Source organism: Falco rusticolus, chromosome 1, assembly GCF_015220075.1.
Source record: "Falco rusticolus isolate bFalRus1 chromosome 1, bFalRus1.pri, whole genome shotgun sequence".
Lineage (NCBI taxonomy): Eukaryota > Metazoa > Chordata > Aves > Falconiformes > Falconidae > Falco > Falco rusticolus.
In genome coordinates this window covers 83,196,506-83,223,285 of record NC_051187.1, presented here as the reverse complement: position 1 = coordinate 83,223,285, position 26,780 = coordinate 83,196,506, and the positions used below count along the sequence as shown (strand labels likewise).

The 26,780-nt window shown below is 42.0% G+C and overlaps 2 protein-coding genes across 2 annotated transcripts in view; one reads left to right on the top strand and one right to left on the bottom strand.

Annotated features, from left to right (window-relative positions):
• The window catches only part of EIF2AK3 (eukaryotic translation initiation factor 2 alpha kinase 3), a 45,688-nt gene extending 29,151 nt beyond the window's left edge, over nt 1-16,537 (top strand). Inside the window, exons 7-17 of the mRNA XM_037387451.1 lie at nt 171-308; nt 810-932; nt 1,535-1,755; nt 2,096-2,208; nt 3,247-3,369; nt 4,647-4,796; nt 5,817-6,585; nt 10,970-11,137; nt 11,678-11,779; nt 14,202-14,264; nt 15,337-16,537. Of these exons, the coding sequence (XP_037243348.1) occupies nt 171-308; nt 810-932; nt 1,535-1,755; nt 2,096-2,208; nt 3,247-3,369; nt 4,647-4,796; nt 5,817-6,585; nt 10,970-11,137; nt 11,678-11,779; nt 14,202-14,264; nt 15,337-15,513 (2,147 nt within the window). The 3' untranslated portion in view covers nt 15,514-16,537. The remainder of the gene's footprint in view (nt 1-170; nt 309-809; nt 933-1,534; nt 1,756-2,095; nt 2,209-3,246; nt 3,370-4,646; nt 4,797-5,816; nt 6,586-10,969; nt 11,138-11,677; nt 11,780-14,201; nt 14,265-15,336) is intronic.
• Nucleotides 16,538-19,038: 2,501 nt separating this feature from the next.
• LOC119146930 (octopamine receptor-like) lies at nt 19,039-26,460 on the bottom strand. The gene is made up of 4 exons (XM_037385315.1): nt 26,442-26,460; nt 26,032-26,320; nt 20,799-20,975; nt 19,039-19,714 (listed from the first exon to the last, which is right to left on the bottom strand). Exons 1-4 carry the CDS (start codon nt 26,458-26,460, stop codon nt 19,039-19,041), a joined length of 1,161 nt encoding a protein of 386 aa, XP_037241212.1.
• Between the last annotated feature and the right edge of the window lie 320 nt (nt 26,461-26,780).

Sequence of the window (26,780 nt, the reverse complement as noted above, 5' to 3'; positions counted from 1 at the left end):
TTACTTGAATTCATCCAGCCTAGCAATCAGAGTCAGTATTTCAGATTCTCAGAATAGAAAGAAATATTTTCCAAAATGTTTTTAACCACATATTTTAACTGGACAATTTTATACTTGGGGTGAAGAGAACTAAATCTTAAGACTAGTATGTTCTCTGGTTTATTACTTAGGTATGTACAGGGGCCAGTTGTATCTTCAGTCGTCAGTCAGAATTTCTGAGAAATTCCCAACCAACCCAAAGGCTCTGGAATCCAGGAATGATAATGCAATTATTCCTCTTCCCAAAATCAAATGGAAACCTTTAATCCGTAAGTAACAATTCAGTTTCATTTACCAGTCTTAGCTCTGAAAAGACAGGACATCTTTCTGATTTCCAGTACGTTTCAAACTAGTCTAATGTTTCCAGCTGCAAACCACTTCAGGAACTGTCTCTGTGCTTTATTAATAATATATTTTTTTTCTAATTAAATGTTTAATGTCTGCTTGATTTTACTATGGATTTGTTAGGGTCTTTTTAATAATGACATGTTGGGTCTTCCAAATCAAATTCTTCAACAAAAAGAGGAGAAAGGTTTTTGCAGTGATGTGAATTGACTCATCCAACACTATTACTTTTGCAAGGGGGAGAGGTGTTAAGTAACTGTTACCTTAAAACATCCTTCTTAATGTTTCCTGTCATGAATTTTGGTTCTTGTGGTCTGGTCCAAGAGACATTTTCTAAGATTATGCAATTGGAGTTCTCATTAAATTAATATAAGAACAGAATTTTTACAATTCCTCTCATAAAATTATGTCCCTTCTATGCTTAGATTCTCCTTCCAGGACTCCAGTGTTGGTGGGGTCTGATGAATTTGATAAGTGTCTCAGCAATGACAAGTATTCTCATGAAGAGTACAGTAACGGAGCGCTTTCAGTTCTGCAGTACCCATATGGTAGGTGGAGTTTCCAAATTTTGAGGTGTTCCAGATAGCCAGGTTTACCCATTCTGTTATCTGTGAAATTCAGTAAGTGGCTATTTGTGTGATCTTAAATGTGTGTATTTTTTCTTTGTAACATTCAGTGAACTACCAAATTATTGCCCAAACTAGGATTTCCAAATTATGGTGTATGTACAATTAGTGCCACACAAAGCATTTCAGGGTGCCAGAATTGCTACTGCAGAAGTATTGAGTGTACTGTCATTGCCACTGGTAGTTGGTCTGAGTGGAAGAAGCTTGTGAATTATTTTTTTCAAAATTTGCTAACAGTGCTAGAGAGTCAGCAGGGTGGTATGAAGTTTTCCATAGGGAAGATATTCTGGTTTAAAGCTATCAGTGGTCAGGCCTTCTGAAGTGGAAAACTGTGATGGGAGACACAGTCACTGTGGAGTCCACAACCTTGATTAACTGAATTTGCTTATGTGCCATTTAAAATCGTAGGGCATGCAGACAAAAATACCCTGTGTCTGTTGAGGAAGCCTATTAATGAGAAGACAGAATTGTTTTGTTGTTACCTACAAGTAAATCTGTGCCCTCTTTGTGTCTTTTATACACAGATAATGGTTATTACTTACCCTACTACAAGAGAGAGAGGAATAAACGTAGCACCCAGATCACTGTTAGATTTTTTGATGATACAAATTACAAGAACATTCGCAAAAAAGATCCTGTGCTTCTGCTTCACTGGTGGAAAGAAATTGTTGGCACCATTATATTTTGCATTGTGGCCACAACTTTTATCGTACGCAAACTTTTCCATCCCCATCCTTACAGCAGAGTAAGTATTTTTTTCTGAATCCTAAATAGAGAAGATGTTATTCTAGCGTTTTCTTTTGGTTTTAAGTCTGCAATGAGTAGTATTAGTAAGTTACCAATGAGATAACAAAATCTAAAGCCTAAATTTATTGTTTAATCTATCTGTCAGCTGTCATGTGCAATTTGCTTAACTGCTTCAGCAAGCGGATTAGACTGCTTCAACAGTATCTGGTGTCTTTGGAGATATTTACACTGAAATTATTTAATGCCACATCTAGGGGTACAAATTGGTCTCAAGTACTTAAGGAGTTGAATTTTTTTGTTTGGTTGGTTTTTGTTCTTGTTTTGGCAACCCTTGTTAGCTGCGGAAGGAATCTGAAACACAGTGTCAGACTGATAGTAAATATGAGACCGCTTGTGGAGATGTTAAAGACAGCAGCTGGAGTGACATCAAGAACTCTGGATACGTGTCAAGGTGAGCTCAGTTCAACACCACGTGTACAGGGTTTTTAGGTAGTGTGATAACTAGTACTATCTGGAAGAAAGAGCAGATGTTCAGTTGTTTTTACCTACCCTAGTCCTCTGACTTTGCAGGATAATTGGCAGCTGGCACAAAGAACCCTGTCACCACATTACCAACAGGAGATTGCAGTTAGGATTAGTCTGAGCAATTCCGGAGAGTCTACAGGATACCTGTGATCAGGAATGTTGCTTTCACATTTCCTACTGACATGTAAAATGGAAGATTGATTGTTGAAGGTCTTAATCACTGTTTTTATTCCCTCTGTTCCTGTGTTTACGGATTAAAGCAGAGAAACGCACTTGCAGATGGAAACAGATGATGTTTTATATACACTGCAGAATAAGCAGACTATATTTGGAATTAAACTTTGTTGCTGTTACAAAGAAGTTGGTGAAGGCAGAAGGGTATATAGGGGCATGCCACGATACTCTGGAGAAAATGTGACCATTTCCTGTACATTTGCAACCCACTGAAAGTAAGAACTGTATGTAAAATGAGGAAGAATAAGAAAGGAAGTGAAGTTTTAAGAACAGTGATGTTTCAGAAGGGATACTTAGAAGGACTAGTTACAAAAATAGTTATTTGGGGTGGGGTTAAAGGCAAATCATGATTTAGAAAATACTCAGCGGTCACCACCCAGTTTGAGTGTAGAAATTCAGGCTACATATTCACAGTCCATGATCCAGTAGGCATGCAACCTGATATTCTGAAAAATTCAGTTTGTCATGTGCATCTTCCTGTGCTGTGATACACACTGAATAAATGCATAATCAGCAACTGTCCATTGCGTAAATAGGTAACCATCTGATTGCCTGAGTGGGGAAGCAGGGATAAAAGATAAGAGATGCTTCAAGTCTTTCAGCATGATTTGCTTGTGCAGAAATATTTCACTCTTAGTCATAGATGACTTTTTCTATCTATACTAACACATTTTTCTCTTCTGTCCTCCCTCCATTTTTCTGTCTTTTCCTCACATCCTTCTCCTCCCAGGTATCTGACAGATTTTGAACCAATTCAGTGCCTGGGTCGTGGAGGTTTTGGAGTAGTTTTTGAAGCCAGAAATAAAGTAGACGACTGCAACTATGCTATCAAAAGGATCCGCTTACCTAACAGGTAATGAATGAGCTTGTTGAGATACAGAAGTAGTAACGCATGAATGAATGAATGGTAGGAGCCCATCCTACACTGAACCATCTGTTCCTGAACTGATTTCCCAGATATTTCATTAGGATGAATGATACAGTTTTTAATGGGGGGCCTGTCTTAGTTTTGGCATCGAGAATTTGGCATATGTGATCACAGCGGAAGGGTGATCTGCTTGGCTAAAATACTTGCGTGGCAGGACCCTTGTGAGGATGCTGCGGCTACATGGGAACTCCTTTGATTTCCTTGATGAATAGAACCTTTGATAACAGGACCGGTTATTTGTAGCACTGTTAATTTGCTTCTCTCCTTCCTCTCCTTACCTTTCCTACTCCACCTTCTCTTTCTTTTCTCTCTCCCTCACCAGCTTTTCTGACTCCATTTGTCCGTTTGTTTCATTTTCTGGTCCCACAACCCCTACCTTTTCTTTCAGTCATAGGTGGTCAAGCCATGCTGCTGAATTACCCTACACAGAGCTTGCAGCAGTTCCTTTTAGTGGGAGATGGGAGACACTGCTTCTGGAAATCTCAAGTTAGAACAGCAAAAGGCAGGCCAGTAGAGGGAGGGGGTAAAGCTATGAAATCTAGAATTACTATTTTTTTTAATGTGTTAAATAAGTGTGACTATTTAAGATTAAAGGTTTTGTTCAGAAATTTAAGGTAGCCTAAATTCTTCTTTTCCAAGCATATTCAAACCCATTAAATAAAACCATCTGACTTAATTTGATCCAATTACAGTCTTATGAAGAGAGATTATTTACTTCAATAAGATAAAAGATAGCAGGCTACCTGCTTTCCTGTCCAAGGAACGGAAATAGTCTTTATGCAGTCTCCTTATGTTATGCCAATTAAAAAAGAAATACTAAGCTATTACTGTCTGTCATCTTTTGTATCAGTGTCTTCTATATCCCTGTAGAATATTGCTGTTTAGTGGTCTTTTTTCTATCCTTCTGAACAGTTGAGAGCAAGATGAACCTTTTTTTTCTCAGTTTTGCTGCCTGTAATTATTGGAAAAGGGATGACTAAACATTTAGCTGTTATGAGCACATACTGCTCCTCTACACCTCTAACCTAAAGGAGTTACTCTGGGGACTTTTAAGACATATCTGTCTTTTGGTGTGAAGAGCTATACTACTGGCCTGATTTATACTGGGCTAGCTTTGATTAAATTCCTTTGCAGAAATTTCTGTACTATGCTGTCGCTTTATGTGACCATGTCTCTGTTCTTCTCCTCATCCCAAATCATAGAGAACTGGCTCGTGAAAAGGTGATGCGGGAAGTCAAGGCATTAGCTAAACTTGAACATCCAGGTATTGTTCGGTATTTCAACGCGTGGCTGGAGGCTCCACCTGAGAGATGGCAGGAAAAGATGGATGAACAGTGGTTAAAAGATGAAAGGTAACTCATGGGGTTTTTAACCGTTGAATTTGAGATTGTACATCAACAGAACTGGAGAACTGGCAGATGATCTAGGAAGAAGGGAAGACTGTGTAGGAAAGAGGTGGTTATTAACTTAACCTGTCAACTTTTCAATTGAACAAGGTACAAATTTGTCATATTTGTGCATAGCATCTCTCAATTTTGGGGTCCTCTGTTGTGTTAAGGTCCTTCTTTCAGCCTAGGAAACATCTTGTAGTTCTTAATTAACTTCTGTAATTGAATCTTCGGGTGGCTGGAAGGTTGGAGCACTGCTACTTTGATTCAGTTTTAAACTTCGGCATCTCTGTCCTCTTTGTTTCTTTCCACCGCTTTCCTCCTCTTTGTTGTCTTGGTTTAGAGTGATCTGGTTCAGTACTCCAATGCTTCAATGAATTTATTTCAGTAGAAATATATGAGGAATAATCAGAGTGACGATTTATAAAGCTTGGTAGAAGTAGGTTAAAAATGGAAAATTGGATAAAGGAGTTAGAGGATGTTAGAGAAAGGAAAAAGTGTATGTATGTTAGCATTTAAAGAATGAGGCCTAATACAAGACTACTTAGTGGTCTTAATAGTAACATCGTAACATGCCTAACAATTTTTAGCGTATGGTGACCTTTATATTTCAGGCATCAAATTAACATTTCACAGCTGTAATTCTTCCAAGGTACTTTAAATAGTCATTGCAATGCATGTTCTAAAGGACTGAATTTTTCCAAGTAGAAGATGAGCCTCATTGCACATTGGGAATCCAGGCAGTAGAGCTTGCTAAATTTTCCTTTATTAACAGTCTTGTCTCAATAAGAAAACATTATCCTCGCTAAGAAAAATGGACACTAAATCCTGGTTATTTAGTGATTCCCACACTTGGGTAGTCATTTACTGTTACAGTATGACATGGTTCTCAGAGATAGCAGCTGTTAAAACCTGGCCTTCTGAAAATGCATTTCTAGTGGAATGATGTTCTGTAGTACTGATCTCTTGATTTTATTCTTCTAGCACTGATTGGCCACTCAGTTCTCCCAGTCCAATGGATGTCCCCTCATTCAAGATCAGAACAGAGCCATTTTCTACAAAGGAGCACATTGAAGTTATTGCCACTTCGTCAGAGAGGGTAAGGTCTGTGGGAATACCCTGTGGCCAGTCTGATTCATCTGGAAGCCAGTTTTCTCCTCTGGAATTTTCTAACACGGAAAACAGGGACCTACACCAGTCAGAAGATCTGCTGTTAAACCTTCAGGACAGTGTCCTTACAGGCTGTGATGTAGAAGACAGTACTATCAACAATAACGAGCTGAGTCATTCCTTGGAAATTTGTTCTTCAGCTGTTCCTGTTGTGCACCTACGGGAAGGGACCTCCTCTTCTATTGTGTTTGAGGATTCTGGTTGTGGAAATGCTTCTAGTAAGGAAGATAAAGTTGATGTTTCACATGATGAGAGTCTTTCTGAGGATAAGGCAAAAAGTACAAAGGAATCTGATAACAAGAAATCTGCTTCAGGAAGTCCCCTCTCCGTTTCTCCACCAAGGCCAACAAGCTTAAGCCTGGACCTTTCTAAAAATATTGCAGAAAAAGTCAAACCCACCTCTCCAAAGGTGTATCTTTACATCCAGATGCAGCTTTGCAGGAAAGAGAATCTTAAAGACTGGATGAGCAGAAGATGCATGATAGAGGAGAGGGAAAGGACAGAGTGTCTGCAGATATTTCTGCAGATAGCTGAAGCAGTTGACTTTCTGCATAGCAAAGGATTAATGCACAGGGATCTCAAGGTTTGTATTCCGAGGCTACTGTTGGAAATGTGTTGGGGTTTTTTCTTATTTATTTGTGGTCATGATCATCACTGAATGCCTGAACTTTGCAGATTCTGTTTGTAACTGGTTCTGTCACTGGCTGTGTCCTACAGGCAAATGTTTTCTGGTTTAATGCTGTGAGGTTATCTTTGGGGCTATCACAACTTGAATTATCTGTGCCTAAAGTATCGTACAAAAGTCTCTGGTGCTGTAAAATTCCTGAAAAACACGGACTGACTCACACAGCATCACAGGGCAGCTATCCCTCCACTGCATTACAAACTTGAACATCAGCAGTTCCAAATTTGACTGCTCCTAATACAGAGAGCCAGGCTGTTTAGCTTAGCATCAGGTTCTGCTTTAAACTGGCAGATGCTGTGTGTGTGGATACAGGTAAAATTTTTTTGTATGTGGGAGTAATATGGCACTGGAGACAAGTCCTGCTAAAATAGTTGACTCTTATCAGTGACCTCAGCATGGGTGTTACAAAAGCTGGGTTAGTGTCTTTACAATAATCTGGAGGTGCAGTGCTCCTGGAAATAAACAATAATCATTCGTTATTGCAATTAAAAATTTTCTTACAGCAAGACTTCTTGTACCTGGCACAGATAATTTGCATTTGTTTTATGGCATTTTTAGTTCAGGTTCTTTATACAGGGTTGTTCATTGCTGAGCTGTGTGGCGTGAGCTGTGTAGCAAAGCAAGTTAATTTGGTGGTTCTTCTACAGTTTCAAGTGAAGCAGGTAATGTGGCAGTGTTAAGCTTACTGTTGGTTTTCCAACCTAAATGATTCTATGATTCTAATTCTGGTATTTTCCTTCTTCTTTCTATAGCAATACTGCCTAAGAGCAGCAGTGTTACTGTTACTCCTGGTTAGAGAAAGTAAAAATTAAGTATTAACTGCTCTAGGACTGAAATGTGAACTGACCTGGAGTTGAATTCTGAGTCAATGCCGGTTATCACAATGCAACTTTCTGAAGGATTCATAATCTTTTTAACATCTGGTAACATACAGGTGGTTAAGAGTGGGAAAGGTGTTTTTTACCTCTGGTGTTTAATGTAACAGAAGTCAGGAGTAACTTTTTGTACCTATTCTTTCATTTCGCTTCTGATCCTATGGTGGTGCCTAATTTTGCTGGAAATTTTAGCACTGGAAGAGTCAGTATGTGTTACCAAATACCAGAATGTAATTGAAGACCCCAGCTGAAGTTAGTCTTATTATTATTATAAGCTCTGAGAAATCGATTGATATTGCCATGTGGTGGAGAGGTAGTTACTGTTTCTCTTCGCTTATTTGAGGAGGCATTCGTAGCTACCTCAGTGGGGTAAGTACTGTAATGATTATGACTGTTGTTATAGCTTCTCAAATGGAAATAATTTGATATCGGTAGAAACAAAGGATAAAAATACCATCTCGAATGTTGCAGTAAAAGGGCATTCAAATTCAGTAACACTGAAAGGGTATGTCAAAGTTAGAAAAACTCTCACACCCATCCAAATATTTTCTTTCTCCATCAGCATTGAGCAATTACCTTGAACCAGCTATCTGAAAAATCTTTAGTGCTTGAGAAACTGACCAGAAAAGTAATTAAATCCCTATGCTAGTATGTTGCTGGACATGTTAATTAATAACCTTTCTTAATAATACTGTCAGTTGTAACACTGCAGGCTTCACTGAGATTGCTGTTCAGTAAAGCTTATGTACAGCTTCACTTAAAACTCTGTTAGTCTTAATCAGCAGGTGTGTAGCATTTTGCTGGAACATAGTAAAAGTTCAATGCTGGCAGCAGTTTGAACAAGAGATTTTATTTTGCTTACTTGGTATAAACAACTTGGAAACACTCTCCCTGAACAATTGCCTCCTTCAGAAAAGTTCCCATGCACGTATAGATGTTATTTTTGGATCCTGGAAGTTTATTCCTCTGTCATGTTAATTTGGTCAAAACAACAGCCAGTATATTTAATTTTTTGGTATAATTTTCAGAAGCTTCTTGGAACAGATCTCACCTAATTTTATGATTCGTGCCAAGAGATTGGTCATGTGGCCCTAGGTTTGTGCCAGTGCTAATAAGCGAATAACCCGCAAAGCTGTTTCGTCTTTGCTAGAGGCAGAGCTAGCTGGTAGCAGAGGCCAGTTCTTGCACCTATTGGCACCAACAAAAACTGGTTGATCTATGTGAAAATAAATTTGTATGCATGTATGTTAAAAAACTCAAGAATATCTTTTAAATTAACAGTGCACACTGAGTTGCACTAATTAGGCTCCTGCTAATCAGAGATACCATAATGACAAGATGGCAGGAATTTAGATATGCAAGTGAATAGGTCACAGTTCAAATTGTTTTGAAGAAAATGAAGTACAGAAACAGAAGTGTGTCTGTCAAGTGAATTTACTGTTATTCCCAGGATAAGCTGTGGTCATGCTTGACAGTTCAAAAGAAATTACGAGTTTCATAGAACTGCAAGAACAGTCTTAGATACATTTTGCAGCATTAATTGAATTAAACAGTAGCCTTCCAGATGTATGAGTAGCTTATTTGTAGCTATGAAAAAAATGGGAATCTTTGTTCTGATTGAAGAATCTGGAGGGAAATTTCTTTGTGCAGGTGGCAAGATAACTAAACTAGAGGGTGTTTATATTCTTCTAATTTAAATCAAAATTGTGTGCATCTGCCTTAGACTTCCTCTTTCCAAATGCAGTCTTGATGGCTTATTTTTGCTGGTACTTTACAACAGCAGAGAGCCTGTTCTTATGCCAGCCTATTCAGAGACCGTCTGTTTTCAGCCAGAGAAGTATGAGAAATAAAACTTTCTGTTAAGAAGAGATTTGCTGCATGAAGCAAGACAGATCTTGTTGACTTCTTGTGTGTTTGTTGGTGTAGGAGGGGAATGGAGAACAAGGCGATGGGATACAAACCCTAATGGAGACGTCTGTGCCTTGAGCATCAAAATTCTGTTAAAAAAGATTTTTGACAAGGTGGTTGTGCAGTCAGAGGGTGGGTGCCATGTAAATGCTTGAGAGAGAGCCTGGAGACACTGGGTTTACAGGGTAGTAGCTTTTGTGCACTAAATGAGCTGTGACTCCAAAGAGCATGACATTCATTACAGGAAAATATAGTGGGAGATAAGAACTGGCTCAGAAGGCAGTTTGAGAGGCAGGATGTGGGCATTGTGGAACTAACAAGTTATATGTAACTATTTCTGTAGTGCTTTTTTTCTGTCCTGTTTCTCTCTTGCACAGAGTGGGTTTGTTTTTAACCGAGGAAGTCAGATGGACTTTGAAATAGGTCAGCTTTGTAGTCCTTTAATCTTGTGGAAAAATATTGCCCTTCTATCTGTCTGCCTCCTGTTCCAGGGCTTATACCAACAAAGCATGGCCCATGGTCTCCCAGCCTTGGAAGGTCCAGGAGCCATGAGAGGAGCTTGCCCAGCACCACCTGCCTGTTTACCATGCCTTGGCCCTTTCCCTGTACATAATCCTGCTGCTTCTTCCCCCTTGCAGGATCACTTTGTTCATCCCCCAAAACTGTGTGTCTGTCCGTATTTAACTGAGGTAGAGCAGTCATGTTTCAAAGAAAAAGTCATTCATTTGGTGTGTGCTATTCTATCAGCCAGAATGCAAATCTCTGGAAAAACCATGTGCAATAGGTAACATTAGCAAGGGGGCATCTCAGTTCCAGTCTCTTTTATCAGTAGGTTAAGCCAAGGATGGTGGTACGTGGCAAACAAGCTGAAGGAGAGTTAAGCCAGATCATCACTGTTGCTGCTCTTGTGAATTGCAAAGTTCTTAAGCTTCTCTTAAAAACCAACTTTTAATTCTGTTATGCAAACAACCGTTCCTGCAGTTAAACTGCACAATACCAACTGAAAAGTAGACCTTGTTCCCAGACGTCCAATGTATCTGTAATTTACCATAAAGATGACACACTACATGCCAGTTAATATGGCAAATGAGTTTAGCGCTCAGAGAACAGAATAAAAAATCTAGGAGTTCAGAACTCCAGCATCTGGTGTGAATTTGCCATGTGACAGAGAGTTGGATAATTTACTGTGCTATTCCCAACAGCTGTTGACTTTTGTGTGTGTTACTCAGCAGACCTGTGTAGTGCTAGTAAACCTCTATTGGATGACAAGAAATGAGTAGTCTTGAGTTTCTGGAAGGGAGACTGTTTAATGCAGGAGTAATTCCTTTTTCCTGAATAGCAAAGGTTCTTAACTGGTTCTGCTAACCTGATGTTTAATGAGTGTTTTTTAGCCTTGACAGCATGGCTTAACTGAATTACAAGAAAGTGTTATATCTACTGAACACATACTTGTTTATTACTTAAATATTTTTTTTCTTTTTACCTGTTTGATTTCGTAGCCTTCCAATATATTTTTCACAATGGATGACATAGTAAAGGTTGGGGATTTTGGACTGGTAACTGCTATGGACCAAGATGAGGAGGAGGAATCGGTACTTACCCCAATGCCAGCTTATGCCAGGCACACAGGACAAGTAGGGACCAAACTCTACATGAGCCCAGAACAGGTTTGTGCTCTCTGCTCTAAAGCTGTATCTGGCAGTGCTGGGAAGACACCTGAATTCCTGGGAGTTCAAAGATCAGGCACTTTTTCTAGTAAATTGTTGCAATCAAGTTACTTAAATGTTTTCTCATCAAAGTAGAGTTTTGAGCTAAACTGAATTCCAAAATTAGCATTTTAATATTTATTATAGCAAAAAAAGTGTCTAATTATTCATACTTGGATGCATTCATTTATCTTGCTTTTAATATAGTAGAAGGATAACTGTGTTAAAGTTAATTGAGCAAGGACACACTGTTGTGCATGAGGTTTAAGTGAATTGAAACATTTTGCTTTGCAGTTGGGTCTGCAGAGAGGAGCTGATGATCAGGACATTGCTTGTGCATGCTTATTTGGTGAAGTTTGCCAGTGTGCCTGTCCTGTAGTTTTCAGCTCTGCACAGGGCTAATCACTTCCATATGTTGACTTGAAAGAGTGTTGTTTACGTTGCACATAATTATATAGAGTGAGTAGCTTCACTGATCTAACCCTAATTTTGAATTTTCAGATCTGTGGGAACACCTATTCGCACAAAGTGGATATATTTTCTTTGGGGCTGATTCTCTTTGAGCTGCTTTACCCTTTCAGCACACAGATGGAGAGGGTCAGGGTATGTATGGTACTGAATTATCCTCGGTTTGATCATTTGTTTAAAATAGCTGTTTGCTTGGTGAAACACTTGCAAGAGGTTCTTTTCAGTTTTGAAAAATCCTTGCAATTAGGAGCACAAGTTCTTTATCAGCCTTCTACAGACCCCCTGAATCACTGGAAATAAATTGCAGTCTTCCTAATGTGTGCAGTTGAATTAAGGCCTTAATTTCTTTACAAAGCTCCTCTGTTGTCAAGCCAAGTAAGAGAAACTATTGAACTAGGATATCCAAGAACTCAAGCAACAAATATAGCTTGTGACTTTAAGCCTACCAGCTTGTTTTTCATTCAAGAATTGGAACCATGCTGTGCATTTTTATCATTTCTTCTTTTGTTTGCATCTGCAGTGCTTTTTAACCCAAAGCACTTAGGAAAAGGAACAGCAATTTTCACTGTAGTAAGTCTTAGCTGTAAGTCTCACTCAGCTTCAAGCACAATCCTCCCAGAACTGATGGCCTTCATTGCATCAAATGTGCATTTGGGAGGTTTGGTGGTATGTTACAACTCTTGCTGTTGTTAAAATGCACGCGAGATCGATCTTGCTCAAGAACAAATTCATAGAGAACAAGGGTTACAGCCAGAAAGGTTTTTCCTCTTGTATATGGTGACCAGTGACCTATGTAGGAAAGAAAGAGTCATTATAACTTATATTTATCATTTATATGTGCTTGGTGGGGTTAAATTCTCATTTGAAGATGGTGTATTTTTAGCAGAGATGTAAGAAGCGACTTGAATCACACCATGAATGCAGCCTGACCGAATGCTTCACCTGTGCTGGTGTTGCATTCTCTTGCTTAAAACACTCTGTCTTTTTATGGTACAAAAGAGCGTAGTCTAGAGGAGGAATGACAGTGCATAATTTGAACCCCTTGCACTGAAAGTAATTTCAGTTTCCCTAAATGAAATCAGTTTTACTGAGACAAATACCCAAAAAAGAGCTATCCTGGATTCTCAAGATACCCTGCACGGTGACTATAAACTTTGCCCTTCCAGTTTCTGTCCCGAGTATAGAAGCAAAGCAAGTAATCAGAGTGAATCCTCCATTGTGTCTCAGACTGATGTTTTACTTCATGCGGGTAAAAAAGGTGCCCTAGCTTCCCATGATTTTCACTGTCATTCCACTCTTTTTGATAAAATACAAAAGAAACACCAGCCCTTTATTGTCAAGTTCTGGAGTTCAGCTACTTTTTAGTAGCTGTTTCCAAGTTGTCACGCTGAAGTTTTTGTTGGCATCAGCCAAGCATTAGCACTGCTTCATGAAGCAAAACATACTGTGCTTGACCAGGTAGCCCAGAAAATTCTAGGAATCTGTGGCAAAGGGCTGGAAAAATCCCCAGAGGTGGAGCATTAGACCTGCCTCCGTTTCAGGCTGTTACAAGTTAGCCTGTGGCAGTGCGATTTATTTTCAAATCAGATGTTTGAAGACAGATCACTAAATGCAGACTGAATTGGCAGAGAAGGAGAACAATTTTCTGAAACACTTTTATTGTTATAGACTCAGTTCTCTCGAACAGGAGTTTGACTATTGCCCATCACTCTTAACTGGTCAGTTCAGACTTTTAGTGGAGTAATAGCGAATTGAATTTTGTTTTAACTTGGAGCACAAAATGTAAGAATTCTAAACTTTTGTAAAAGAAATTCCTTCCTAAAAGAAATGAAGTGCTAAATCTTACCCTTCTGTGCTAAAAACATGCTAAGATGGGTCATGGGTTGCTGGCAGTTACAGAAATTGACTGTGTAAGGTAGTCTGCTTGCCAATGTTAGACTAAATGATCTTAACGGTCTTTTCCAACCTAAACGGTTGATTCCATGATTCCAAGTGTGCGGCTGAACGTGGGGAAAACAGTGTCACTAGATGGAGCCAGCATGCTTGTCAGGGAAGAAACACTGAATGAGACCAGCTGCCTTGTAAGGATACAGAAATACTCAACATGAACTGCTTTCAAAACTGCCGATAAATCTGCTTGTTAGTCCAATAAGATTAAATAAAAACTAGTGCTTACGTTAAGACAGAGCTAGTCATTTAATTTGTCTTAATACTGGTGTAGACAATCTTGGGAATTATGAGTGGTGCACAGATTTGTTGACTTTGCTGAGCCCAAGTGAGAAGGTACAAGTTTGTGTATGTGATTGATTTAAAACTGCAGAGATCAGAATTCTGGTAACATGATTCCTAGTGCAGGCTGTGTACCCAGGGAAGCAGCAGTTTACCTATTTAGGTATTTTGTGATTTTTTTTTTAACCACTAAAGCAAGACAAGGGTTTTTTTTCCATCAGGCTGATCTGTTTGCATAGCTTACATATTTTTTTGAAGAATAATAGAGTAATACTACTGAAAAATGGTATTTTGGAAAAGTTACATGTTTTTCTTAATATTTTTGCAGACCTTAAGTGATGTTAGAAATTTGAATTTTCCACCATTGTTCACTCAGAAATATGCACAAGAGGTAAGTCTATCTGAAGTTATTAAGTACCAATTTTTCTTTAATAATTGTAGCTTTTTTCTTTGGTTTCCAATTGCTTTTTCAAGTAAAAATGGAGGAAAAAAACCAACTTCAGTGTTATTAAGATGCATTTATCTATCCCTGTACCTTCCTACATTTGAAAGCTATAACATTACAATAATGTGAATCATGATAGCTTTGTCACACATTTTACCGCCAATAAGTATACATTATTACCTGGCTTCTCTTTGTCACTTGGAGTCATCCATTTTACATACATCCTGACATGGTTTCTTGCAACAAATCCATATTCACAGGGAGAAAGTGCAGAGTTCTAGAGAGGTAAAGGGGAGACTGTAGGTAGTACCCTGGCTGTGTGGGATCTTATGCCAGGAACTGGATCTCTCAAGTGAGAAACCAGTATCAGATAGTCCTGTGTTCTTATTAGTCAGACCTTTAAAGGGATACAGTTGCAGATCAAGAGGAGGTGATGCACAAAACCTCTCCGATAAGAACCTGAGATGCTGTCAGATGTTCATGGTAGCTTCAGACCAGCAGCTAAATGAGAACGGCCTTTCTTGCTTTACAACTGTAGGCTGGGGGGAGATGTGGTGTGCTGTGCTCAGCTGGAGCAGGACACTAACTGATTAAATCTGAGACAAATATTCAACCTACCTGTATATTTAAAGGAAATCCTCTGATTCACTGTGAAAAATTGCTGCGTGGCATAAACATGAAGCTAAAAATTAATCATAAATTATTTTCGTTATGTTTTAAATTTTTTTTTGATTGCAAACAATGTAAAGATTTTGTAACTATTGAATCCTGGGTCAGATTTGATTTGACAAATTGACTGTAGTCCTTGACAGTAAAGACAGTCTAACAGATGCACAGTGATAGTTTTTCAAATATTTAATGCACTTCTAGCTACTGTGCCAAAGCACTAATACCCAAATTACTCAGAAAGCAACTGGGGACATTTTTGACTTGTTCATAGAGCCACAATTGAAGTCAGAACATTAAATAAGAAAGAATTTATGAATCGGTTCATTTAACACGTCATGTTTTCTTTTAGTACACCATGGTGAAGGACATGCTTTCTCCAAGTCCCACTGAAAGACCAGAGGCTGCAGCAATCATAGAAAATCCTGTATTTGAAGACTTGGAACTCCCACCAAAACCAGTGCTTAGGCAAAGGTCACGGACAATGAGTTTATCAGGAAACAAGCATTCCAGACAACCAAGCAAATAACTATCCTCAGGATCACTTCTTCCACTCAGCAGGTTTTACAGGGATTGTTCAGCAGAAGGATCCTATGATGCAGAATGTTTATCTTGGAAATAGTTTACTTAGACTTTTTTTGCCATGTTTAATGTATAAGATGTGTTGGATGGATTTTCGTTTACTGTTACAGCCAACGAAAACCAGTAACCACACTTTTCACATTCCACTTTTCTTACCTTAACTCCCCTAGGCGGATGGGTCCAGCTACTGTGCTTACCAATGTTGTGCTCCATTATCGTTTTTTTGGGTTTGTTGGGTTTTGTTGAAGCTTGTAAATGTCAGCTTGCTGGGTAAGTGAGAGATCTGTAACATGTAAATAGAATTAAAATACTGTATTTTTATAGAGCAAATTACAGTCTCTAAGCCAAGCCTGGCGAGTGTCTATCTGGATCACTTGCTCTTTGGTGAAATGGAGATGATTTTGAAATGAACTCTGAGTCCATTTTTGACCCTAGTGGGTAAACTGGGAATCTGCACTATTTTTAAAGCAAAAAAGTACCACCGTTGTACATACTGTCACTCTCCATAGCCAGTCATTAGATGAAACAGTTTCATATTTCTGCACTATCGTAGATCTTAGGGAATGCATTTTATACAGGTAAACTGTAGAGAAGGAAAAGGAGCTTTTTGCCATTAAAAAGGGTTTTTTTTATAGGCAGTGGTTGGAAGAGCCATAGTTAAAATTATGTACGAAAATGTTGTGATTCTGAAAATTTAAACCTAATGAAGTCATACTTGTCATATGTAATCTTGTAGATTTGTACTTTTTAAAAAAAATCAACTGGTAGGCATTTGTGTAATCTGCTAATTTAACTGCCTAATGCCATGCTTTTATTTCTCATTGTAAATATGTTAATTTTTATTTATAAAATACAGAATCAATCCATTTGGGTTGGTGGTGTACAGAATGCACTTGCTATAATTGTGGAGTGCATTAATTATTGTGACTTCTTTCAAGTCTAAATGATTTAATAAACTTTTTTATTTATAAAAAAAAATTAGTAGTTGCTTGTGTTCAAAGCCTGCATCCGTGCATGCTGCAGATGACAGCCTTGTGCAGCTGGAACAGGAAGATGGGCACTGAATTTCTGTGGCTTGCTTTGCTTTCCTCTCTCATACTTGCCCCAGTGCAGGTGATGAGGTGAAGATGAGTATGCTGCTTGGAACTGAGGTACTATCTGAAGAAAGAAGGGAGGTGAGCTCTCTAAACCGCACGAGTTATGGAGGCAATCCCTCAGCTGTTAACCAAGAGGGAAGACGGGATAATTCTTATCCTGTTAGAACTGGTTTTGTATAAATGCATTTTCCTGTTTTACAGGCTTAAAATTGTTAAAAGTTGCAATCTCTTAAATCCGTCTCTTAAAAAGTTGTTTGATTCAAATCCTTCTGGGGATCACTGTACCGTGGTGTGACACTACGACTAGCACTTAAAGCTGCAGAGGCTCAGCTGGTTTATGGTAAGGCAAAAGTGGATTACAAAGCTTGTCTTCCTTGTGCTCTTGGATAACTCTGCTAGATACTGGCTTGTCTGGTTGAAGGCAGAATGCTGCAGTGAGTAGTTGGTCAGAAAAGGAACTTAGTGAGTTTAAACAGAGGACAGTTAAGTGAGTCCTCTTCCCTTGGATTTCCCTGTTAACTGCTGCCTGTCCCTCAGCTCCCTTTCCCCCATAGCTCTTGGGGCTGACACACAGTTCCTGCTCCTCTTTTATCAAAATTAACTGGGTGGCAGAAGCAAGAATCCTGCCCCATCCACCTTTGTGCCCACTGGACCTAGGTGCTTCCCCCCAGGTGAGGGCAGGATTGTGTAGTTATTCTCCTTACCACTTCCACGTTGTTGGTGGTGTCTTAGAAGCTGGGTGACCTAACCCACTCCATGAACTTGACAGGAGTAACACTGTGCAACCCCCTGTCAGGGCTGTTTCTTCTACCAGGCTCTTGAGAAAGAACTTCTGACCCTTGTACCAGTGCCTGCTGTAGCTGAGCTGCTCCAGGCAGTAGCTACTTGCTTTTTGCTATGCCTCTAAGGACAGTCCTCTGCTGTCTTGGAAGCAGAAGAGCAGAAGGACTCAGGACTTTCACTAACGCCCCTCCTTTTTTTATTTATTAAGAAAGTGACATTCTTCACCCCTCAAGTGTTTCAGTCCAGTAGTTTTAGCATCAAATGTTAGCCTGGATATCTTTCTGCTGCATTTGCTCTGCTTCCCAGGCTGGAGAAGCCTTGCCCAGTCCCAAGTATGTGATTGAGCACTCGGAAAAAGCTGTTCTAGGAACCATCCTTGTCGTGTTTCAAGTCCATAGAAGATCAGCCTAAGAGCAGGCTCCGATCGCAGTGATTCTCCCATGCAAACTAGCGTGAGACCCTGCCAGAAGAGTGCTGGGGGAAGCGATGGCTGTTGTCTCAGCGGTCACCGGCCCTTGGATGACTCTGCTACAGAAAAGCTGTGGTCCTGGGGCCTCCGCTCCTGCTTTTACTCACTGTTATAATGCTGCAGAGACGTTTGGGAGCAGTAATGCCTTTTCATTCATCCCTCAGTGCGGTACTCCATGGCCCTCCTGCAGGGAGCCACTGGTGCTTGAAGTCCAGGCAAGCATTTAGGAGTGGTAAAAGTGATCGTTCCCTTTTGGTTTTTTTGGTTGTTTTTTTTTTTTTTTAATGGCTGTGTGGCCCAGCAGTACTCTGTAGCTACGCTTACAGCATCAAGGTGTAGACATCACGGTGCACAACACACAGGTAAGTGATAACCCTCTTCAGATCCCCTCTTTGGCTGGTGTCGGTCACCTGTAGCCCCTTTTGAACCCCCTGGGCACTCAGTGCTCTCGGTGTTACAGCAAGTCGTTCTTATCTCCTGGGGTCTGCCACATAGGATATTCCCTTCCAGAGTTAATGAGGAAACTCACAGATATTTCACAGAAAGCCACTGAAAGATCTGAACCTCTCAATATTTCAGAAGCAAGTGAGCTGAACCCTGAGCAACAGCGCAGACTGCAGGGTGGTGCCTTTGCAAAGAAGTGACCTCTGCTCTTTGACCACATCCCTCCTAACTCCCCTATGCTGACACACAGGGAGTTATTAAAACCGGTCAAATTCGTAACATGGCTGCAAGATGACAGCTACAGTGGCTTGATGAGAAAGAAATACTGTTCCACATTATGCTGCAGATCACCAGGATGTACACAAAGTTCATATTATCACACTGACTTTTTTTTTTTTCCCCCCAGCGTCAAGGTTGAATTTTTCTTAGGAAATGCTCATTAAAAAAATAATTACCCAGGAAGGAATTAGCTCCATTAGTTATAATGAATTGCCCCTAAAATATTAAAGTTCCTTGTTCGTAGAACGGTGGAAGATGAGGAAATGCATCTTTGTTGTATGCCCCCAGCTGTAATATTCCAGCCCCTCCTTCCCATATTTTCCTACCTGTTATTTTTCCATGAGGATGTTCTCTGGCACTTTCTGTACCGCCACCTCCAGCAAGTGATTCTGAATCCCTATTACTTGGGTTTGCCCTTCAGGGCACCGTTGGGCACTGGCACTGTAATGCTGTATTCTAGGTCTGGAGCAGTCTTGGAGAACGTGGCTATGGAAACCATGTCTTCTCCAATATCCACCTGAGACCTGTGCCTGCAAATGAGCAGCTTTTTCAGGGCCCGTTGGAAGTCCCGGTTCAGGAAAGCATAGAGCATTGGGTTGATGGTGGAGTTGCAATAACCTAACCAAGTGATGATCTTGAAGGTGTCAACTAAGACAGTGCTGGTGGAGTCAGTGCCTCTGGCAGCCAGCCAAACGTTTAGGACAAAGTACGGCAGCCAGCACAGCACAAAAACTGAAATGATGATGCTAATGGTTCGCGTGGCCTTGTTCTCCAGCTGCAGATGGTTCTGCCGCTTGCTGTTAGGGTGGTAGTGGATCTCCAGCGTCTGAGACATGATACGAGTGGCCTTGAGCCGTGAAGCTCGGTAGATGAAGAAATACATGCTGCACATGACCATGAAGGGAACAAAAAATGCCAGAGCAGAAGCCACGATGGCAAAAATCCAGTTGGTGACAAAGATGCATTCTCTGCCTGCATCGAAGTCCACCCCGGGGATCTCATTCCAGCCTTGCATGACAGGAAGAAAGGAAATGAGGGAAGAGTACACCCAGACCGTGCAGGTCATCACGATGCATCTGCAAAAGGAAAGAGACAGGGAGGGGAGAGAGGGTCTGAGTAATTTTAAGTTGAGAACATCCAATACGATTCAATCCCCATGGTAACCTGTGTGGGATATCGCTGCTCAGCAGTCCTGCAGGGCCTGGAGAAGGAAAAAGCTGGGGTACAACAAGTCCATGCATGAGTGTCTGTAATGATGGGGTAATTGGGTCTGTGGGGTCAGAATTGGGGTCAGCATAAGGGATGCTCAGAACTGGCTGAAAAAAAGAGGAAAGATTTTCCAGAGGATTTTTGTGAATATTTAAGACAACAGCATGTGGATTTTTCTGTTTGGTTTCAGCTTTAATATCTGGTCGTGGCCTTATCCTCTGAGGAGCAATAGGGGTGGAGCTGATGGACATGAGACCCTCAGCACCACTGCAGCACTTGCCCCATGGCACGGCGTGCTGCACAGCCTCCTTTTGGCGACTGCCTGTGCTCCGCAGATCATACGCAGCAAGAGTTACAGTGGGGAACACATCCCCAAAAGAGCCTGAACTCACCTCATAAGGCACCCCGCAGCTGCAGCGTCCTCTCTGCCCACCCTCGGACAACTTTGCCCACCCTGCAGCCCTCACTGCAACATTTCACATGAAACCTTGACAGGGCTTGGAAACTCAGCCTGTTTTCTCTGGATTTCCCCCATAAATATCGCTACAGAAAACACTGTCAGTTTAAGAGGGGGAAGGCTACTGCTACATGCAGTCTTCTAGGTGTCATTTCCCCTAGTCCTTGGGGAAATTCCCATGAAATGCCTGCAAAGCACAGCAGTTGTAAGCACAAGTCAGCCCACATCACTGGTTTCCACCTCATTTTGCAACCCATCCTTAGCTCAAAAAAGTGCTTTCCCAGGAGCCCCGTCACACCAGCTCAGCTGCATTCTCCTCCTGCACCTCATTCAAAATTTGCTGCAAAGTTTTAAATGGTGCAAAGACCCTTTTGCCACATCGCTCTGCTTTCGCGTAGCCACTGTCTATAGCTCATTTGGTCCTGCGTCAACATAAGCCATGGCCAAGTGAAAATTTGGAGAGCCCCAAAGTGATGAGGAGCAGCTCCACTCACCTGCCACGGGACATCCTTCTGGAATAGTGGTATGGGGTCACCACGGAGCAGTACCTGTCCAGGCTGATAAAGCACAAGGTGACAATGGACGCAGTACAGAACATGACATCAAAGGAGATCCAGACTTTGCAGAACAGCTTCCCGAACAACCACATCCCCGTCACCTCGTAAATGATACTGTAAGAGAAAACGTGGGGGAGCAGTCAAAGCTAGAAGGGCTGATTTCATGCTCAGACTCTGCTGGGATGATGGCATATTTTAACACGGAGGTACTAGAGATGGGCGTGCAGCTTAAGCAGCAGGGATTCATCCTCAAAGTGCAGAATAACTCACAGGTGAGGCACAGCTGAAGAAAACCAAACCTATGCTCTTGCCTGCACTCTAAGTGGGTGCTTTGAGAGAGGTGCTTGGCGCCCAGAGCTCCCCAAATTCACATCTGTACAGCTTTGTTGATCACAGCTTTTTCCAGCGCCCTATTCAGCACAGACTTTTATGATTGACCCTCGATTCCTGGGGTATGGAGGATGCTCTGTCCTCCAAGAAACTCACTTTTCATCTGGTCTTGTGCTTCAAAACAAGAGGATTTCAACTCTTGGGGCAGGGGGGAAGTCCTATTCTGTGCAGCTTGTACATTATGTAGCTCACAAGTGCCTCAGCCAGGTAAACACACCAGCAAAAAGCAGGCATTATGCCAAAATTATTTCTAACAAAGTCAGGAGTGGCCCATAAGAAGTGAGCAGCAAAGGAAGGAACAAAGGGCAGCTGTAGGAAGGCTGATGCATGTTTCTATAGCATTCAATTAGATGCCATTCACTTCCCCTTTCTTTCCCCTGCTTTCTGAAACTCCTGGGGTACTGCTGAAATAACCATTGTGTGTGAATTTGATGTGAAAGGCTGAGTAATTACCTATCCTGCAAAGCTTTAATTATCCTGTAACTGCACAGCTTGCTGGTCAAATAGAGTGAAAGGGGGGCTGCTGCGCTGCAGTGCGCTCAGGTGGGCTCAGCCCTGCAGCAAGGGCAGGAAGAGTCAGCTTGATGCCAGAGGAGTTAGAAACCAGCGCCTTCTCTGCATCTTATTAACAACAATCTATTACAATGACTTGTGAAGGTTTTTCTAAAGCATGACAGCCGCTGTAGGTGGGCACAGCACAGCTGAAGGGCCCCAGCCCTTGGCAGCTTTTTGTTATGTGGGATGCTACCCAGAAATTCAAGTAACCATTAATACAGGGCAGAACCTGTCCCTTTCACCACGGTGGCCTCCGCACAGGCAGCGTGGAGGGTCCCACTGCACACGTGGAAAGGTTTCATGGCTCTTTTTAAGGTGGGGAACTGAGACATATAGAAGTCGAAGCCCATGTCCAGTAACAGACTTGAGTGCCTTGTGGCCACTCCTCAGAAGCCCTTCTTATCCTCAGAGACGCTGCAAAGCCTGTGGTGTGAGGACCATGGCCTTCCAGAAGTAGACCACGCTGCTGTCATGAACATCCCTGACCACAGATCCCAGCTCTCACCAGCACACATCTGGTAGGATGCGCCTGACCTAGCAGCTGTTCTTACAGCACAGGGTAGTGGATACCTGTTCCCTGATGTAAAAGGTCTCTGCTGCTTAGAAACGATGCTGGTTCAAAAGGAATAATAAAAGCCCAAAGAAACGCACAGTATGAGCAGAAACAAAGTCACCTCTGTGTTTCACTCATGCTTGCAAAAGAAGAGTAGCTGAAAATATTCAGCCTGAAAACAACTGGGCTGGCTGGAGTACCCAGACAGGGTAAGCACAGCTGAACCACTCCTACCAACAAGCCAAACCAGTAATAACACAGAAGTCTTGCTCTTACAGAATTAAGGCAGCAGGTGACAACCTGGTTTTTCCTTTCTATCACATTTTCCTGAGCCAAACTGGCTCCTAAGATAATTTCTCTTTGGCTTGTGCTAACATGCCAGCTGAGAGGCAAACTGCAATTCAAAAGAACACCATAGATACAAAGCCAAGGTGGTGGGAAAGACGTGAAACAGCTGCTCCATCAGTGGGACCAAGCAATGCTCGATGGAGCTGGCAAGGTCCGTGTCTCACCACATCGCCCACCAAGAGCCAGCAAGGCTTCACACCAGACAACACCAGGACATTCAGGAGGGACATAAAGCATGCTCTGCTCTTTGCTTCCCTTAAAAAAAAATATTTAAAAAATTAAATAAGACATCACTCTCCTAGGTGGGCTATTTTCTCTCTGGCTGCATAGAGAAGTCATTTGTGTTTATGGAAATGCTTCCCCTCCTGTAATGCTCTCTACCATCCCTTGATAGGACAAGGGGGAATGGTTTTAAACTAAAAGATAGTAGATTCAGACTAGATATAAGGAAGAATTTTTTTATAATAAGGGTGGTGAAACACTGGGTCAGGTTGCCCAGAAAGGTGGGAGATGCCCCATCCCTGGAAGCATTCAAGGGCAGGCTGGACAGAGCTCTGAGCAACCTGATCTAATTGAAGATGTCCCTGCTCATTGCAGGGGGGTTGGACTAGATGGCCTTTAAAGGTCCCTTCCAGCCCAAACCATTCTATGATATGTCCCCTCCCCTCATATTCTTCACAGCTGGGGTCCCCTCCCCATGCCTCTTGTGCCCTTCTGCTTTCTTGTTGGGCATGAGAAACCACATGAAGATTTCCCAACAAAACATATTTTCATCTGCTGCTTCTCATTCCTTCCATGCTCTCCTAGGAACCTGGAAGTAGGAATTGTCCAATTTCCTTCCCCTTCACGTTCCTAACTGAGCAAAACGGATTGCCAGACTCCCTTTTTCCCCTTGCCAAGGAAGAGGTCTTACTCCAGTCATGGGGGATATGACCAGTCTTACAGGGGAAATTACAGCTGCTGAGACACCCACCTGCCTTTGCTCTTGGCTGCTGCTCCCTCCCATTGCCCAGATGGCAAACACCACCTCAGTAGGTGGGAGGCAGAAGTAACGAGGACACTGGGTAACTAGAAACACCCAAAATCAATTTAGAAGAAAAGGAACCAAGGACTGATGTTGGCAAGCACGTGCAGAGCATGGAGACACCAGAGGAGACATCAAGTAGACAAAAGGTAAAATCAGAGAGGAAGCAGCAATAGAGATCATCAGCTGGAACTCAGTTCAAAGCAGGAATTGTTCAGCTTTTGTCTTCTTTGGGTAAGTGGGGTGCTGCTGTTCCCAGGTGAGACTGGGGTGATGGAGAAGGTGATCACCTGGAGGGGTGGCTGGAGTGGGTGGGAGAGCAGGTGGTGCTGTGCACTCCCAGAGAGGAGCCCTTCAGACACCTGGGTTGGACTGGGATAAAACCCTCTCCTTTCTAGGCTTAACAAGAACGTGGAAAAGCAAAAAAAACCAAACCAAACCAAACAAAAAAACCCACACACACAAAAAAGCAAATCCGCCCCCCCCCCAACAACAACAACCCAGGAAATGCCAGGCAGCAAGAAGGTTGTTGCTTTAGGTAATCTTTGGTGGTTGACGCACTGTTTTTCTAGGAGGCTGAGATGGTTTGCTGCATTTTATTTCAGTGACCTCGTCCATGCAGTAGGAAATACCAGAGCTTCTCCTCTTGGGAAAAATTAGCGGGTGCTACTGTTGACAGAAGCATAGGGATGTTTCTGCATCCCCTCTGGGCAGGACAGGGGTCAAGTCACTACATTCCCACTGACTTCAGTAGGACAGCAGCAGGTTAGACCATCAGGCAACAAAGTTGCAATCCGAGCCCCCAGGGCAGATATTTGTAGCACCAGGTGCAGGGGAGGGACAGGTGAAGAGGGATGGATGATTTCAGAGTCTGAACTTAAAAATTCACCCAGTTTAGAATTTAAATTGACACTAATATTTTTTAAAGGTTATCATTAACTTTTTTTTTTTTTCCACCTGATACTATAAACTTGTATCTCAGTTTGTAATTGCTTGTTGGGAAAACATCTTTCGGTACCCAATTCAAAAGTGTGGGCAGCCCTCTGACAACTGAAGCACAGAACGTAAAAAGAGCTCAGCTGCTTCATACTGCTTCAGGAACACCAAATAGAGTGCAGGCCCCCCCACTTTACACAAACCTACAGCTGTTTTCCAGCGCAAGACAGCCAGAACCTACAGGTAAACTGGTTTCTGGGTTTGTTCTACTATGTTTTAGCCAGGTAGTGAAGCTCCCATAAATATAAACCTCATGCAGGGAGAACTGCCTTCTAAAGTGCCTCTTCCTCCATTAAATATAGAGGGAGCCTGAATTACCCTACTTATGCTAAAATAAAATATTTACATTTACACAGAGAGAGGGGAGATGGCCTTTGTCCCTGCGCCAGTGCTGCCAGTTATGGATGTGCAATGCAGTCAGGTAACAGGGGCAAAGCAATCCCCCCAGGTGCTGGGAATACCATTTGTTATCCCGCTGCAGACTGCAGTAGTCTGCTTATGCAGGCACAAGATTTATTTTGCAAGGTCACCAGCCGTCCCCACAAACTCCACTGGTATGTTGTCTGAACCAGAAGAAGCAATCAAATTTCTGTGTTTCACCAAGCGTGTGAAGGATAACATCTCTGCAACAGCCTTTCGGGTTCAGTATGATGATGAACTCATCCATTTTCATACGCTAATAAGGAACCTTTTTCCTTCTCCCTCCCACTAGCAGAAAATAAAAGCTAAGGTTAAAGAAGTAAAATCAAAAGCACAGAATTTAACTCCACCGATTTCAATCATCATTCTAGACTAAGGAAAATGAAGGGAAAATGTACTCCATGATTCACTCCACCTTAGAAACACCAGCAGGATCAACACCATCATTGCACCCAATGCTGACACAGTAGGGGCCATCCTCATCTCACATTCCCCAAACACTCAGAGCATGTCAAATCAACCAGCAACCATGCTGGCCCATGTGCAACGCAGAGCTAGTCCTGGAAGAGGGGACTCGTGGCACTGGAGCCACCTGAAAAGCTGGGTACGGAGCTCAGGCCAGGGTCCCTACGCAGCCCACAGGAAAAAGTACCCTTGGGAAGTCTCTCTCCATCAAAAAGGGGACCCATTGTAAAGAGCAGGGAAACTGAGGCACAGAAGTACGTATAACCACCGACCCACAGTTAAGCTCCTTGGAAAGCCCAGCCCTATGCACGGTGTGTGACCTCCCAGCCAGCCCTGCTCAAGGAGCAGCCACTGAGCCAGGAGAAATGCCACCGCATGCACACACTGCCGTCTGCTCTCACCTTACCAGAACTTCTTACCTAAAGGGCATGACCAGACAAGCGACAAGGAAGTCCGCCATGGCTAAGGACATTATAAACATATAGGTGACAGTGCGCAGCCTCTTTTCCACCACTGGACAGATGAAGACTACTGTATTTCCCAGGAGCGTGATCAAGTCAATGAGGGTCAGTATCAGCCCGATGACCACCTCCTGGAGGCCGATCCCTGCTGAGTTGCCCCTGCCTTTCACAAAGGAGGAGGCAGCAGAGGAGAAATTAGAGAGCCAAGTTTCATTTTGGTCCAGCAGCATCTTTCCACCATTAAAATCTGAAAGACAGGAAAAGGGGAAAAATAAATAAATAAAGCCCTTAATGCACATGAATTCTAGGTCTATGGAAGTACAAAAATAATGTTTATGCTTCATTTACTTCAAGAAAAATCCACACACCCTGTCGAGTCTGTGCCATCACTGTCCCATGGTTAACAGTCCATTAGAAGTGTCTGAAATCCTGAGGGTACAGTTCAATGCACAGCGCTGGCTGAAGACCTTCATGGCAATTAAAAGGCCTCCTGTGAACAAAAATCCATCACCAGGTGAAGCATGATAAAACAAACAAACAAACAAAAACCAAAAGAAAAAAAAAAGTACTGAGAATGGAGAGAGGACAAGCAAACAACTCAAGTCCGAAACAAAGCAGCTCTACTAAATCCCACTGAATAGCATACCATGGCCACAAAATATGGGGCTTGGAACCAGATGATCTTTAAGGTCCCTTCATCCCAAACC